The 15,706-nt window shown below is 41.3% G+C and overlaps 2 protein-coding genes across 10 annotated transcripts in view; one reads left to right on the top strand and one right to left on the bottom strand.

Annotated features, from left to right (window-relative positions):
* The window catches only part of WARS2 (tryptophanyl tRNA synthetase 2, mitochondrial), a 65,432-nt gene extending 58,056 nt beyond the window's left edge, over positions 1–7,376 (bottom strand). For both annotated transcript variants that reach the window (XM_070397030.1, XM_070397031.1), the window contains exon 1: positions 7,281–7,376. In XM_070397030.1, coding sequence (XP_070253131.1) covers positions 7,281–7,370 — 90 coding nt within the window. In that variant the 5' untranslated portion in view covers positions 7,371–7,376. The remainder of the gene's footprint in view (positions 1–7,280) is intronic.
* Positions 7,085–15,706, top strand: part of HAO2 (hydroxyacid oxidase 2) — a 156,675-nt gene continuing 148,053 nt past the window's right edge. For 3 of the 8 annotated variants that reach the window (XM_070397040.1, XM_070397038.1, XM_070397032.1), the window contains exons 1-2: positions 7,095–7,153; positions 13,609–13,698. The gene's annotated coding sequence lies outside the window, so the exon portion shown is untranslated. The other 5 variants (XM_070397036.1, XM_070397037.1, XM_070397033.1 and 2 more) reach the window with 5 other exon arrangements.

Raw genomic sequence — 15,706 nt, 5'->3', positions numbered from 1 at the left:
TATCTGGGTTTATATTGAGGCTCTAACACTTGCTAACTATATGACCTTGGGTGAGTTATTTAACCTCTCAGTATCCTCACCTATAGAACAGGACTAATATTAGCTCCTATCTCATTGGGTTATGAGGATTAAAAGAGTGAGTGTATGTCAAGTGCTTTAAACCATGCTTGATACATAGTAAGTACCCAATAGATGTGTGCTAGTATCACCTCTCCCATCATCATGTTTAGTAATAATTGAAATTGCAATAGGGTCCCCAAATAAATCACACATTCAACTAATTTTAGTACAAATAAGAAAATAATATCCCCTGAACTAAAACTTGAAGGAATACTGATATTTCCTTATTTAGATTCACCATCTTACAAAATTGGTTTTAAAAATAGGAAGACAATGAAAATTTAATGAGTAAAAATTTTAGATGACTAAATAGTGAAATTTTGTATTTGTAATGAAGATTAATGAGCAAACATGAAGCATTTTAAATATTACAATAAGAAATTCCACTTGAAAATGTTTTACAAGGCCAGATTTGCGCTTTTATTTTATGCTTTCAAATACCTTCATGAAAAATCAACTATCATCTCAAGGACCTGGGCAAAGAAGCAACAGCCTGGCTGGTGTGGCTCAGTGGTTGAGCATCGACCCATGAACTAGAAGTCACTGGTTTGATTCCCAGCCCAGGTTGCGAGTTGTATCCCCAGCATGGGGCATGCAGGAGGCAGCCAATTGATGATGTTTCTCTCAGTGACGTTTCTATTTCTCTATCCCTTTCCCTTTCTCTCTCTAAAAAAACAATTAAAAACCATACTTAAAAAAAGAAAACATAACCAAGGTCATTGATTCCGGGCTCCATCCATGTGGAGTTGCCTGGCACTGTAGTAAGTCCCAGCCGGAACACCAGAACAGGAATGAAAAGGAGACTGACATCCTTGCACACTGCTTAGTGTCCTGGCCGAGAGGGCAATGGATGGTGAAGTGGAAGTTGTGAGAATCAGGGTGGCTTGACTCTGCTTTTAGGAGACAGAGAGGCAATCAAAAAGGCAGTCCCTTAGCCACCTGAGTAGGTTCGAGAGATGCAAGGAAGACTGTGCCAAGAAAAAAGAGAGCTCCAAGTGAATTCTGACAAATGACTGGAGGACCAATAGACCTCAGATGAAGGGGCAGTGAGAAGACCTAGATATGACCTTGCTTCGCTCAGTACGCAGAGAAGTTAAGAAAAAGTGTTAAGCCTCCAACTGGGAATAAAAGATAGAGTATTGCTCAGAAATGATATATAGAGCAAACTGCAAATGCCTGAGCCGAGTTAAATTAAGTCAAGCTGGAGCCAATGGATCATCACCATGCCTATAAATTATCTCTCTCCATCTAGTGTCTCACACTGGCAGAGCAGCTTCTACCCGAAAAGAGTAAATTCTTCTTGGGGAAATTCAGGAAGAAGCCTCGGGCCTCAGGTTGCAGTCTCCAGAAGAGAAATTCCTGAGCCCCAAGTGGTGGTAGTAGAACGGAATCAAGAGCAGACCTGGAGTAAGTGTTCTTTATGAGGAGGCAAGAGGCCAGGTTCATCAGAGCAGTGACTAAATGAATCCATAAAATCATCTTGCGCACAAAGACCAGCACATTATGCAGAAGGAAGCTGTGTCTGGAGAGAAAGAAGGAAGGAAGGAAAATTGACTGCTATTATCTGAAGCACTTGTGTAGCTTTAGATAAATAGAATATATGTTGTATTTCACTGATAAAGTACATATATATCAAAGTAAATATTCCCAAACTACTCATTTACAGGGCAGCTCCTTAAAACGAACCCATCCATCACACGTGGTCCTGAGCCAACAAACTCACTTGGATATTTAAAGAAGCTGAAGTTTTCGAATGCATCATAAAAAATCCAAGATTGTGTGGCACCACCTCAGAGGCCCCTGGTGGGAGGGGCGTGGTGGGGTGCAGAGGTCAACAAGCAGGGTTGCCGCTACTCCTTCAACCGGAAAAGCTCTGCTTTTATCTGATTTATCTAACCCAGGTTCATATAAGATTACATCTGATAACACACCACTACTGGGCATTGGGAAAAGCATAGGCAAGGGTGAGTTTGAATCCTGGTTCAGCCATTTACTAGCTCTGTGACTTGAGAAAGTGACCTAATCTCTTAGTGCCTTAGTTTCCTTTTTTATAAAATGGGTAAACCTGGCCAGCTTGGCTCAGTGGTTGAGTGTCAACCTATGAACCAGGAGGTCACAGTTCGGTTCCCAGTCAGAGCACATGCCCAGGTTTCAGGCTTGATCCCCAGTGTGGGGCATGCAGGAGGCAGTGATTCTCTCTCATCATTGATGTTTCTATCTCTCTCTCCCTCTCCCTTCCTCTCTGAAATCAATAAAAATATATAAAAAATAAAATAATATATACAGGATTATTGTGAGAAGTAAATAATATAAAGTATGTCTAGCACATAGTATAAGGCTTTAGCATACAGCAGGCACTAGCTGTTAGTTCCTTTTCTGAAAGACATAGGGATGTGTGTGTATATACATACATATGTAGGCATAAGTAATGTATAAATATATAATTGTGCAAGCCTCTGCAGTCAGTTCTTCTGTAACCTGCAATCATGCAACAGATATGCTGAGAAAGGATCTGGGGTCAGTGGCCTCAATTTCTTCAGCATTTCCTGGCTGTAGCTGCCATAATAGTTGCTGGCATAAATCCTCAGCATTGATCTACTATTCTGCCTCGATATTTTTAGCAGATACCAAGTTTTCATTAACTCAAAGGTATTTTCTAAAGTGAAATATTATTTCTAAGAAGCTAAGTCAGTTCACAAGGAAAACCAACCTATACTGATAGAGCATTTTAAACAAACGGACTCCAAGACTGAGCTTAAAAGGAGTTTCAGAGTAGATCCATGCAATACCTTTATTTACCATTTAAGAAAACCACAGAGATGGAGAGACTGATCAAACGGGCAGTTATCATCCAGCAAAATTCCCAGATGGCTACAGCAGCTCCTCATAGCGCTCCATGCTGATGAGCTCATGTTGCATGTTGGACAGACAACACAAGGCAGAGAAGAGCTAAGGATAAAGTCACTGGAAACACTAATGTTTAATGTCATTCGATCACAGACCTACAATAACAAATACTAATTGCAAAATATGGAATGAAACCCCATTTAGTAAATTTTACCATCCTAACTCCCCAATTAATTCGCTTTGTGACATTAGGCAAGTTACTTAACTAAAGTCTACTTCCTCATGATTTAAAAGAAGGTGCCTTAAAGCCTTGTTCTGAACAATATCTCTTCTGTGGTGTTCTTTTAAAAAAAAAACACGATGTTTTCATTGATTTTTTTTTTAGAGAGAGAGAGAGAGGAAGGGAGAGGAAGACAGAAACATCAATGAGAAAGAGAACCACTGGTTGCCTCCCACATGCCTGTTAGCAGGAGTTGAGCCCACAACCAGAAATCAAACCGGCAACCTCTCTGAGCATGGGACAATGCTCAACCAACTGAGCCACACTGGCCAGGGATTCTGTGGTATTCTTGCCAAAATCCATAACCCAGTCTAATATCAAACACAAATTGAGAGACGTTCTACAAAATAATCAACCAATTCTCTTGAAAAGTGCCACGGTCAAGAAAGACTTCAGAAGTGCCATAGATTGAAGGAGACATGACAACTAAATGTAATATGTACGGGATCCTGGATTTGATCCTGGACCAGGAAGAGGCTAATGGAAAAACTGCTAGTATTGCACCCAGTTAATTTCCTGGCTTTGATCACTGGATTTTGATTATGTAAGAGGAACCTTGGTGAGGGGTATATAGGAATACTCTGTACAAATTTTCCAACTTTGTAAATCTAAAATTATTTTAAAATAATTTTACTTATACAGCAATTTTTTTAAAGCCTTACTGTAAGAAAGAAATACAAGATCAAAAAACCTAATACATTGTCTATTGTTTTTGCAGGCATAATTCCTTCATCTAATGGCTACACTTGGTGGCCATTAGCTGTAGGAACAATATATTAATACATTATGGGCTAAACCCAGGTTGGGACAGTTAATAGCAAAGTGTGTTGTTCAAGTGTGATAAAATGAGGCCATTCTATATTACAACTGAGTAATTATAAATATTCACGCAAAACTCCAGTAACTATCAATATTGCATTCTTTGAACAATAAAATCCTAAGTCAGTGTTTGAGAAAGTACGGAGTCTGTGTTTGACTAACGATGACAGGCTTTTATTTACCTAATGCCAGCAGCATTTAAACGTAACATGTCAGACCTCCATTCTGACTCTGGGACTACTCCCATCCTGTCAGACTTCAACAGTTTTCTGTCAGGCAACACCTGGCAAAATAAACCGCTTTCATATAAGTTGTAGGCATCTCAAAATGACTATTGCCTGATACTCTGTTATTTCTGTTTTCCCCCTCCTTTTTATTTTAAACTTGACTCTACATCTAGCCTTGAGGCGCAAAAGCCTGCCTCTGAGATAATTAAAGGTCCCCAATGGCAAGTTTATTACCCAAGATTTTGCTTTTTTAAGAAAACAAAACTACCGAGGAATCACAATACTTTATCAGTCATGGTTTCTAACAAAGGAGCTATAGCTCCACCACTTTTGCTTCTCACCTCAGGGAGTAACTGTGCAGCCAAAACTATTAATAAGCAAATGAGCTGTTTCTTCGTTTTAGATAGGATCATCCATATGATAAATATACATTTCTTTCTATTATACTCCTCTCTTGCAAAATAATTTTTGTTTTCTACAAAGGTTATGAGATATCATAAAAATGTCTAATGCATCTGGTTTAAGAATCCAATTCTTCCTTCACATATTTCTGCATCTGTTCACAAAATCTCTTTGACTTCAAAGGAAGCTTTTCAAGAGAAAAAGAAGATACACACAGGAAAAGTGGCCATAAATTTTTAGTAGTCCTTTTCTAAGGCCATTTTAATAACAGCACTGTGGGACAAGTATCTCTCTGAGACCTAAAATATCACAGATGATATTAATGACTATGCATTTATACGGAGATTTACACTTTAAAATCTTATTCTGCGTCTAAAAGTGATATATCTTCAATTTAGAACATATGAAAAATATGAAAAGCTTAAAGAAGAAAACTTAAATCACTTTTTTTTTGTTTTGTTCATCCTCATCCGAGGATATTTTTTCCATTGATTTTTAGAGAGCTGGAGTGAGGGAGAATAGGAAGGAGGGAGGGACACATCCATTGGTTGCCTCCTACTCTCACCTCAACCTGGGCCAGAGATTGAACCTGCAACCCAGGTATGTGTCCTTGACCGGGAATTGAACTGAAGAAACTTCAGTTTAAGGGCCAACATTCTAACCACTGACCAACACCAGCCAGAGCTTAAATCATTTTTAATCCACTACTTAGGAAAACCTAGCAAAACAAAAAAAGAATGGTTGTTTCCTTCCAGTCTTTCTTTTTCTTCTGTGCACATATTTATATAAATATTTATTTACAAACATAATATTATAATTACACTGTTAATGCAATTTTGTACCTTTTTTCAATTGGTCTTTTTCAAAGTCCTTCAAACCATCATTCTTAATGACTGAAAATTATATGTAGATTTATGATTTTAAAAGATACTCTCACATTTAATTCTTATTCTAATCAAAGCTAAATCAAAGGTTTGGAAACACTATTCTGTTCTGGGAATTCTACATCTTGAAACAATCTAGATTAACAGTTGATTAACTTCAAGATAATCTATTTGGTAAACGCCACTGAAACAATAGATGCTTAAGGAATTTTTTCTTTAGCATTTATAATGATTTAGTCCCCTTAATTTCCCTGGGCAATTGTTAGTGGGCTGTAGTTTCTTTTTCTTTTTCTCTTTGAGTCTCTATCTCTCGTGACATCCTTAGCTCTTGTTTGGAATGAGAGGAAGTAGGGGTCTAAGGCTTACTTTGACGCCATAGCTTTTAACAGGCTACGATTAACTATAAATATAGTAATCAACCAATTCTGGTTCTACAGAATCAGGCCCTAGAGTTCCCAAGAGGGGAGTATTGGATTTATCTAATTTTAATCAATCCTTCCCTAGCACTGCTGCCTGAAATTTAAAGTAACATTTAAATAGCTGTTTGGTTGATGATGAGCTTTCTGATATAATATCCTTCATCCTCACAAGAATCTTATTAGGCTCCTATCAATGAAGAAAACTTAAGGACCGAAAATTAACAGATTTATGGGGTGATTACAAAAACAAGTTGAACTTAAATCTTGGTTTTCGTAATTAATCTCATTGCTGTACTTTGGATTCATAATCATGAAGCCATAGATTTCCCCAAGCCTGAAAGAACATAAATGTGGCAATCGGTCCAAGCCTCCCTCCACCCATTTTCCTAAAGAGAATGAACCCTGCGAGATTCCTGGTGACTTGTCATGTCACCCCACTAGCAAGTGGCTGACACCCCCCTTGACCTCTGGTTTCCTAGCTTCCCGTGCAGTGCTCTTTCCAAACACCGCTGATCCCGCACAGCCTCTCCCCTGCGCAGCAGCACAGCCAATGCGCCAGGAAATCGCCCCGGCACCCCAGAACCTGAAGTTTCTTCCGAGTTCCCACGAGAGAGCTCCCAAGAGATGTATGGCATGAGCCTACCAGTGAGATGAGACTGGGAAGACGTTTAGTAAATGTCTGAGTGAATGAAACACACACACACACACATATTATTTTTTCTTTTGCCATGAGGGTAAAATTCCCAATACTGACGGACAGGCTGAAGGCCGTGTCCTGCTCTCCACGACAGAGTAATGAATGGTCACAGCAGTGCTGCCTGGCCCAGGACAGGACCACGCACTTGGGCAAATGTCCTTTGGGGTGAAGGAGAGGAAACACCGGGAAACGCACCGACATTCGCTCCAGCGCCGCGCCAACGGAAACCTCCCCATCACTAACCAGACTTCCCTAATTTCTCCTGGGCCCCAGGCTGGCAGTTAGGAAAGGACCATAAGACCGCCAAGATACCGGAAGGTGGGCCGTCCCAGTGCGCGGGCGGCGGTACGCCCCTCCCACCCGGGGCGCGTGACGTCATCGCGCATCCCTGCAACGTCACCACGCACCAGGTAGAAGGGCAGTCTTAAGGGAGACGACTTTACAAGAGAAGCGGCCGGGTACTCTCCAGAGGAAACGGGGGTGGAGGGGCGGGAAGAGAGAAGCAAAAGGAGGGAAGGAGGGAGGGGAGGCGAGAAGAGCGTAGGAGGATGGAAAACGAGCGGGAGAAGGGCCAGCTTTGGTTACCTGGGGAGCAGGAGCAGCTTCGGGTGCTTTATGAAGTGCCCGGATGAAGCCCCAGCACCCACGCGTCTTCCGCATTGAGCGCAGCGCCATCTTGAGGAGGGCGGAGCTTTCTTGTCTTGAGTGACATCTGCTCAGAGAGCCAGTGGCTGTTCGCTGCTCTCCTGCTTGCTGCGCCTGCGCGCTTGCCTTCGGGGGCGGGTCGCTGGGCCCCTGCGGTGGACAGTCCGGTTTTTGCAGAGCAGGTGGGGACGGGGACGGGGCGGGGCTGAGCTTCAGTGTTTCCCTTGGAGACCTCATCTTTGCACTGGCTTCCTGGAGGGAGAGGCTCCGGAAGGAAGGCTAGGAAGTTGCTTTGGGGACCCTAGCTCCCCAGAGGCAGCTTTAAAGAAGTTTGTGTGGGAATGGGGCCTCGCAATCCTGTTAGCAGGGGCCTCGCAGTCCTCATTTTACCCGGGCTGCAGACACAGCATTGAAGGTACCAAGAAAGACACTCATCTTTCTTTCCAGAAGTGTACGGCCTATGGGGAGTAGACACATACACGATGCAGTGTCTGGGCTGTCGCAGAAGCCCACACCAAGATCGGGGAGGAGGGGTGGTCAGGGCGGGACTGAGACCCGTCCAAGGAAGGCCTCCGGAGAAGGTGAGACCTGGTAGAAGCATTTTCCTGCTTTCAGTTCAATTATGAGGAGAGTTAGCGCAGTGCTCCTGCTTCTGCTAATGCATCCACCGCTCCCAGACATAGAAGACCGATATCAGTAAAAAGATAACGCATAGATTTCGTCAGAATTCCTTTCTGTTTTTGTTGTATGTATCCATTGAAGAAACACTAAAAATGACCACATTTCCAGAGGGAGAAGTAGGAGATAAATGGAATAAGGCTGCCCGTACTCTTAAAGGAACTGGAATCTAACAGGTTAAATCAACATTTATAAATTAAAGCCATACATTAAAATCTCCTAAGAGTGGTACAAAGCACTGGTGAAGTTCAAGCATAATTGGTGTAATATAAGTGGGGAAGGAATCGTAGCGATGATTGGGGGCGGGGGCGGGGGGAGCATCTAAGAAAATTAAGTTTAGTTCTTCAACAAAACTGGCTTTGTCTCTGTCAAATTTGAGGTGCTTATAGTCCTCCCAAATGCGAGGCCCATTAGATAGATAGGTCTGTCTGGATCTCAGAAGAGAGGTCTGAACTAGGAGTCAGATGGTCATTGAAACCAAAGAAGTCTGAGAAACCAGGTAGCGTTTGTGGAATAAAAGTCAGAGTAACCAAAAGATACTTTGAAAACCCCCAAATGTAGTAATACTGAAACCCAGGAAAAAGATATGGCCAGTGGAAGTGATGATCTTTAAAACGATACACAGTATCCCTTGTATATATGCAGTTTTATAAAATGTCTAAATGTTTTGTACTCATATACCCAGCAAAGAATTAAAATGCAGGGTGTTGTGTATTTTTTTTAACAGATGTTATTAATTAGTTTCAGTGACCTTAGGAATTAATAAGATTAGATTTATGACATCTACACCATCTGGATTGTAAAATAAAGCCTAAAAATAAGATGAGGGTTACAGCAGATAGCTGACGAAGGCTCTGCCTACTCTATTTCCTCATGCAGCAATTTTCGTCTTTTATCTGCTAAGACTCACATGACTGATATTTCCATGTGAGACATACTCCCATTGAAGAAGGTATATCAGAACACACGTGTAATCATTTCAATACCTGTATTTTTTTAGGTACATTATTTTCACACTTAGAAGTAATAAGTTGTGTTTCCCACCATAGTGGTGACCTGATGACTTGAGTGTCCCTCCGCCAGCAAGGTTGCTCCTTGGACAGGACTATATTTTGTATTTTTTTACATTTCCTCCAGCATGTAGTAGAGTGCCTTACATACAGTAGGCTTATCTTTTAAATCTAAATTTTATTTTGACAAAGTACATGATTAATTTTCAGAGGTTGATAGGCTTTTAACATGCCAGAAGGGACAGCTGACAGCAGAAAAGACACTAGATTCATTAAAAGCAAGCTAGTTTTGTCTGCTTTTGTCATTTTTTATAGCAGCATTCTGAAACCTTTTGGTGTTGGGGAAAGTATCACCAAAAAGCTCACCATCAAATAAGCTCACCATCTTGTTCTCTTCTAAGAAGTACAGTATATTCAGCATGTTTTAATAAGGATTTTAAATGCTAATCCTGAACCTTCAGGAAAAGATATGTTGTTGGGTGCATCTTTTAAAGAAAAAATATATAATACACTTTTGAAATGTTTCCATACAAAACGGTTAACATTTTTAAAGTTTATATAATGCAGAGTTAGTTTGGTTACATGGGAAGTTCACTTATGGAATATCTCATTGTGCAAGAGTGTTGTTTAAATGAAGCACCATTGTATTTATTGCAATATTTTACCATTGCCATCATTTGGTAAGCCAAAGAATTTTCGTCAAATGAGATACAAATGTTGTATTGGAAGCAGACTTTAGATAGACTCACAATTAAAAACTCTTAATAGTCATACACGTATGCACTGTATGGCTATATAATAGACTCATGCTTACAATTCTGAACACTTGTTTAAAATTTGATTTCTCATCAACACTTTTATTTTATAGTAAGTTCTGGTAATTTTTCCCTTTTCTTCACATTCCCTGCAAATCCTGTCCTGCTTGAAACAATAGATTAAAACCAGACTGGCAGTTGGGGAACACTTTCTATTGCAACCATGTGTGTCAGAAGAAAGGATTAGGTTTCCTTGTCCAAGAACATCAAGGGGAACCTCCACCTCTGCAGACACACCTCTGTTCCTCAGTAATGGAGAGTTTATATCTAGTTAGATTTAAATGGGATAAGGAAAGAGTTTAAATCCACTCCCAGCTCCAATAGTATAATCAGCCCTCAAGACTCAAAGTATCCAATTTTGTTTCTCTAATTTAATTCTAAGTGTCAGGTTGGTATTAGATGCTGATCAAGGTAATGGAGAGTTAGCCTACACATTTATTCACTTAAAGAAGAATTTTGCAGAATGCAGAGACTAGATGGCATCAGTGTTCAAAACTTACTTAAGGCACAGTCCATTCCCCTCTGACCCTTAACTTACATTGAATATGTTTTTAAAATAGTGGAATAGATTCCACAGTGAAAGTAAACCCTTCTTTTCATAATTTTGGGTACAACTATCATTCCCTGGTCTTACTGTCTTATACTTGATTCATTATAAAGACTTAAAGTGAGGCAGTCTGCCCTTGAGTGAGATAACTTCCAAGAGTCATTAAACTACTGGTGTATGAGAAACCATGATCATGATTTGGAGATTTGTTCTTTCTCACCTTTGTCTTAATTCTAATTCCACCCCTCATTTTATAGCTGACAAGGCTGGTCCAAAGATATCAATTATCTTTTTTTTTTTTTTTTTTTTTTTTTTTTTTTTTTATAAAGTAATTGTTTCTTTTTATTTTTTATTTTTTTTTTTTTAATTAAATCTTTATTGTTCAGATTATTACATTTGTTCCTCTTTTTTCCCCCCATAACTCCCCTCCTTCCAGCTCCCACCCCACCCTCCACCCTCACTCCCCACCCACTGTGTTCATCCATAGGTGCATGATTTTTGTCCAGTCACTTCCCGCATCTCCCACACCCCTTTTTCCCCCAAGAATAGTCAGTCCATTCCCTTTCTATGTCCCTGATTCTATTATAATCACCAGTTCATTCTGTACATCAGGTTATTTATTCACTTGATTCTTAGATTCATTTGTTGATAGATGCATGTTTGTTGTTCATAATTTGTATCTTTACCTTTTTCTTCTTCTTCCTCTTCTTAAAGGATACCTTTCAGCATTTCATATAATACTGGTTTGGCGGTGATGAACTCCTTTAGCTTTTCCTTATCTGTGAAGCTCTTTATCTGACCTTCAATTCTGAATGATAGCTTTGCTGGATAAAGTAATCTTGGTTGTAGGTTCTTGGTATTCAGCACTTTGAAAATTTCTTGCCATTCCCTTCTGGCCTGCAAAGTTTCTGTTGAGAAATCAGCTGACAGTCGTATGGGTATTCCCTTGTAGGTAATTGAGCCTCTTTCTCTTGCTGCTTTTAAGATTTTCTCTTTGTCTTTTGCTCTTGGCATTTTAATGATGATGTGTCTTGGTGTGGTCCTCTTTGGATTCCTTTTGTTTGGGGTTCTCTGCGCTTCTTGGACCTGTAAGTCCATTTCTTTCACCAGGTGGGGGAAGTTTTCTGCCATTATTTCTTGAAATAGGTTTTCAATATCTTGCTGTCTCTCATCTTCTGGCACTCCAATGACTCTGATATTAGACCGCTTAAAGCTGTCCCAGAGGCTCCTTACACTATCTTCACACTTTCGGATTCTTTTTTCATTTTGCTTTTCCAATTGGGTGTTTTTTGTCGAATCTTTGGTTTGATTATTGTACTCCTCTGGTCTGCTATTGGGTATAATATTCTTTATTTCAGTCCGTGTATGCTTACTTTCTAATTTCTTTATCGTAGCATCGAGGGTCTCATTAGTTTTCGTGAGGTTCTGCACAAATTTATGGCAAGCCCTCAAAATTGCGATTCTTAGCTCCATATCCTCCATTTCTGTCATGTTTTTTTGTCTCCGCATCTTTTATGCTTTCTTGGTGCACCCCCTTGTGGTCTCTGTGCGCAGTCTTGTTCTAGCCAAGCCTTAATTGTTGTAGTTAACACTAGGGGGATTTGACCCTCAGGCCGGCTGGCTATAGTAATCAGCTGTGCGGAAAACTCTGTCTTCTGGGGAGGCGCTAATCCAGCCTTTGCCTGAGGCGATCAGCAAATGGCTGTGCGCAGGCTTTGGGCGGGGCGGGATCAACAGGGCGGGCGGAGGGAGCAGTTATGGCCACGCTCAGTCCCGTTCCCAGAGGCTCTGCTTCTCAGAACCCCGGCAGCCGCTGCAAACCTCGGAGAGAAAGCTGCCCTCAGGTTCCAACTGATGCCGGGTAATCCCGCTTCTCCCGTTTGAGTCTGTGTCCCTAGAGACTCGCCCGGATCTGGAGCCCAGAGTCTGAGACTCAGTCCCGACAGAAAACGACAACCGCGCCCTCAGCCACCAGCCCGCTTTCGCGCGCACCTCGGTACCTTTGTATTTTCCACACTGCGCCGCCTCTGAGCCTCGATTTGCTGTTCTCTTTCCTTCTAGTTGTAGAGTCTCTCTTCAGCCAGCCTTCCTGTGGTTCTGGGTGATGTCCGTTCAGTCTTTTAGTTGTATTTTTGAAATGGTTGTTTGCGGCAGCGGTCTCCGGTGTTTACCTACGCCGCCATCTTGGTCGACCCGATATCAATTATCTTGACAAAAAAATCACATAAGGAATTAGAGCAGGAATAGGAAGAACTTTAATTTCCAGACAAGTGTCCTGCTTTTTTTTTTTTAAAAAAATACATTTTTATTGATTTCACAGAGGAAGGAAGAGAGAGAGATAAAAACATCAATGATGAGAGAGAATCATTGATTGGCTGCCTTCTGTACTCCCCACACTGGGGATCGAGCCGCAACCTGGGCATGTGCCCTGACCAGGAATTGAATCGTGACCTCCTGGTTCATAGGTCGGCGCTCAACCACTGAGTCACACCAGCCATGCCAGATGAGCACCCTACTTTCAGTGACAGCTCTGTAAAGTTGAGTAGTTACAGCTAGAGCTGGTCCAGGGGAAAGGCTTAACAGAAACACACATCCTTGTGCCATGCTTCACCCCCAGAGCAACGAAATGGCTAATTACTAGAAATGGCTAATTACTAAAGGGCTGATGCTCTCATCTCTCCACCCCAACCTTTCCCTGGTTGTTGAGGAAGTGCAAATTAGAGCCCTTTCTCTGTCTGAGGATAATCATCAGAGACTGATTTGGTCTTTGGGAAAGCTACTTAGGGGTTTTAAGGGAGGCATTACAATACTATGACTTTTTTTTTTTTTCCTGGAAGGTGTCAGCTAGCAAAATTAAGGGAGAAATTGGTTGTTATGGATAGCAAACTAGACATTTTCTTAGAATACCTTTTTCTTAAAATCAAGGGCCAAGGCCATAGTTTTTTCCAGATTTAACTTCTTACCTTAGGGACTCTGTCTTACTCTGTCTTTCTCTGCAATGATGGTCATTTTGATGGGTTGGGAGGTGGTGGGGAGGGTGGGGAGCGTCAGAGCAGACCTAGGTGGATAACTTGCCTATGTTGATCTTCAGAGAACTGACTCCATTCCTTCTAGAGTCCTTAGGGTGCAGAACCACGACGGGGATGGATTACATGGGATGTTCCAGGCCCTGGAATCCCTGTTCACATTGAATGTTTTCTCTCGATACTTTTTGTCAGGTTGTCAGAGTACAAGTCTTCTAAGAAGATGGAGAGTTGCTCCCTTAATAAAATGTGGATCTGGAATGGAAAGAATACTTTTGGAGAAAGGTAAGAGACTAATTTCAATATCCCCTAGGCCCACTGTTCACCCTCAGTGTTAAGACATGTGTTCCATGGAGGAAGTGGAACTTGGAAATTAGCAAATTAATGTTTAGAAAGAGCATTTTACTGTGTTGTCTCTGCATGCCATAGCTTTCCAGATGGTATGACCCTAAAGACAGGATCTGTGTGTGATCTTTACACTCACTCTATATTTAAATCACCGCCCTTTGTTCACAGACACTTCCCAACTGGGATGAACAGTTCCCGCTTCAGAGGTTTTTTATAAAAAGAAATATAGCAAGGTGTCCCCAGAGCTTCCGGCAGTGTCTTTTAGCTCAGCTCTTTTCTGTTTCGTCTATGTAATCAAGCTACGTTTAGTCCCTTCCCACACACTGTCTGTCAGGTGTAATGCTGGGATCCTAGCCATGACCTACTGCTTAGATCTTGATCTTGCTAAAAAAATAAATAAATAAATCAGAAGATATCTTGATCTCTCTGAAAACAGGGAGGGTGTTAAGCTCACTGTCTCAGTCAAATCCCATCTCCACCAGTTAGATTCCCTTGGACTTTCTAAAACCCACTGACCGTTGTAATCAGCTGTTTTTCTTTACTTTTTGTCTTCAATAAGTAGAACTGAGCATGAACTCAGAGAAAATTTGTTTGCTGGACCAGCAATTTTCAACTGGTGTGCTGCTAGAGGCACGCTGGTGTGCCACAGGAATTTTTAAAACATGCAATACCTGACTAGTCAGGGGCACTGACCTCTCTTCCCTTAGATTGTCAAATAAAATAAAATAAAAAATCCATCTGCTGTGAATGAATCAAAATTGTACCTACTTTTTTTTTTTTCCAGGCTGGCAAAAAAAATATAATATGTTTTTTGGTGTGCTGCAGAATTTAGTAATAAGTTTATGCGTGCCATGAGATGAAAAAGGTTGAAAAATCACTGTGCTAGACCCATTACTGATCTCTGTAAATCATTTAACCTGTATGTACTTTTTGTGAAAAGAGTAAAAAATAGGAGGGCTAGATGACATACATTGTAACTCTTGTGGTTCTAGGAACTAGTTTCCGTTTGGTTCCAAATTAGATTCATTTAGAGATGCAAAGATAGATATTACAGTCAGAATCCATATTGCAAAGCATGTCGCCTGAACTCTTCTCCATGTCAGGTGTGTGTGTGTGTGTGTGTGTGTGTGTTACATGCAGTTGAGTCAGTTCCGACCCCTGGTGACCCTATGAATGAGTGATGTCCACAATGTCCTGTAGACTCATGCCTGTGGCTTCTTTTATGGAGTCAGTCCACCTTGTATTTAGTCTTCCTCTTTTCCTGCTGCTTTCTGTTGTCCCCAGTAGTACTGTCTTTCCCAGAGAACCCTGCTTTCTCATGATGTGCCCAAAGTAAGACAGCTTCAGTTTTGCCATGGCAGATACCGAGATACAAATACTGAGAATGGGTCACAACATGTTCTCAAGACTGTGCACCATGCAGCTGCTCTCGACCAAGTAAAATTGCCCCTCCATGTCATCTTGTCATGGCAGGGTTAGGTGTATGAAAGACAGAGAATATGAAACTTCCCTCACCCAACTGTGAACATGAAGTGGCTTTCCACAGATCTCTTTTCAGAGGGTAAGTAGGAAGAGCGTTTTGACCTATTTTCATTCTCTCTGGCTAGTTTAGGTAGCAGTTCCTTCGTTCCAACTGTGTTGCTTTCTGTTGTTTCTCAGAAACGTACTCATTATTGTGTAATTGGCAATCACAGTGATTTGTATGACAGCTGCTAATCCATAAGAGTTCCAGGAGAGGGTTATCCAATAGGCTCTGGGGTCTTTGGGAGAGGAATATAGCCACTGTCCCCCCCACAACTTTGCAGGTGTGGGGAATGAAGTGTGTATTGGGGGGCGGGGGAGGCAATAGCTCTGCTTCTCTCTTGCCACCCTCTGATCTTCTGATCTTTTGATTTCTCCATTCACTGAACCTCAGGGCAAAGGAACTTGTTTATCGGAACCATAA

This window comes from Myotis yumanensis, unplaced genomic scaffold, assembly GCF_028538775.1.
Source record: "Myotis yumanensis isolate MYYU_CA2020_CCGP unplaced genomic scaffold, mMyoYum1.0.hap1 SCAF_17, whole genome shotgun sequence".
Classification (NCBI taxonomy): Eukaryota; Metazoa; Chordata; class Mammalia; order Chiroptera; family Vespertilionidae; genus Myotis; species Myotis yumanensis.
Note: the sequence above shows the minus strand (reverse complement) of the source record. Positions and strands in the feature narration are given on the sequence as shown.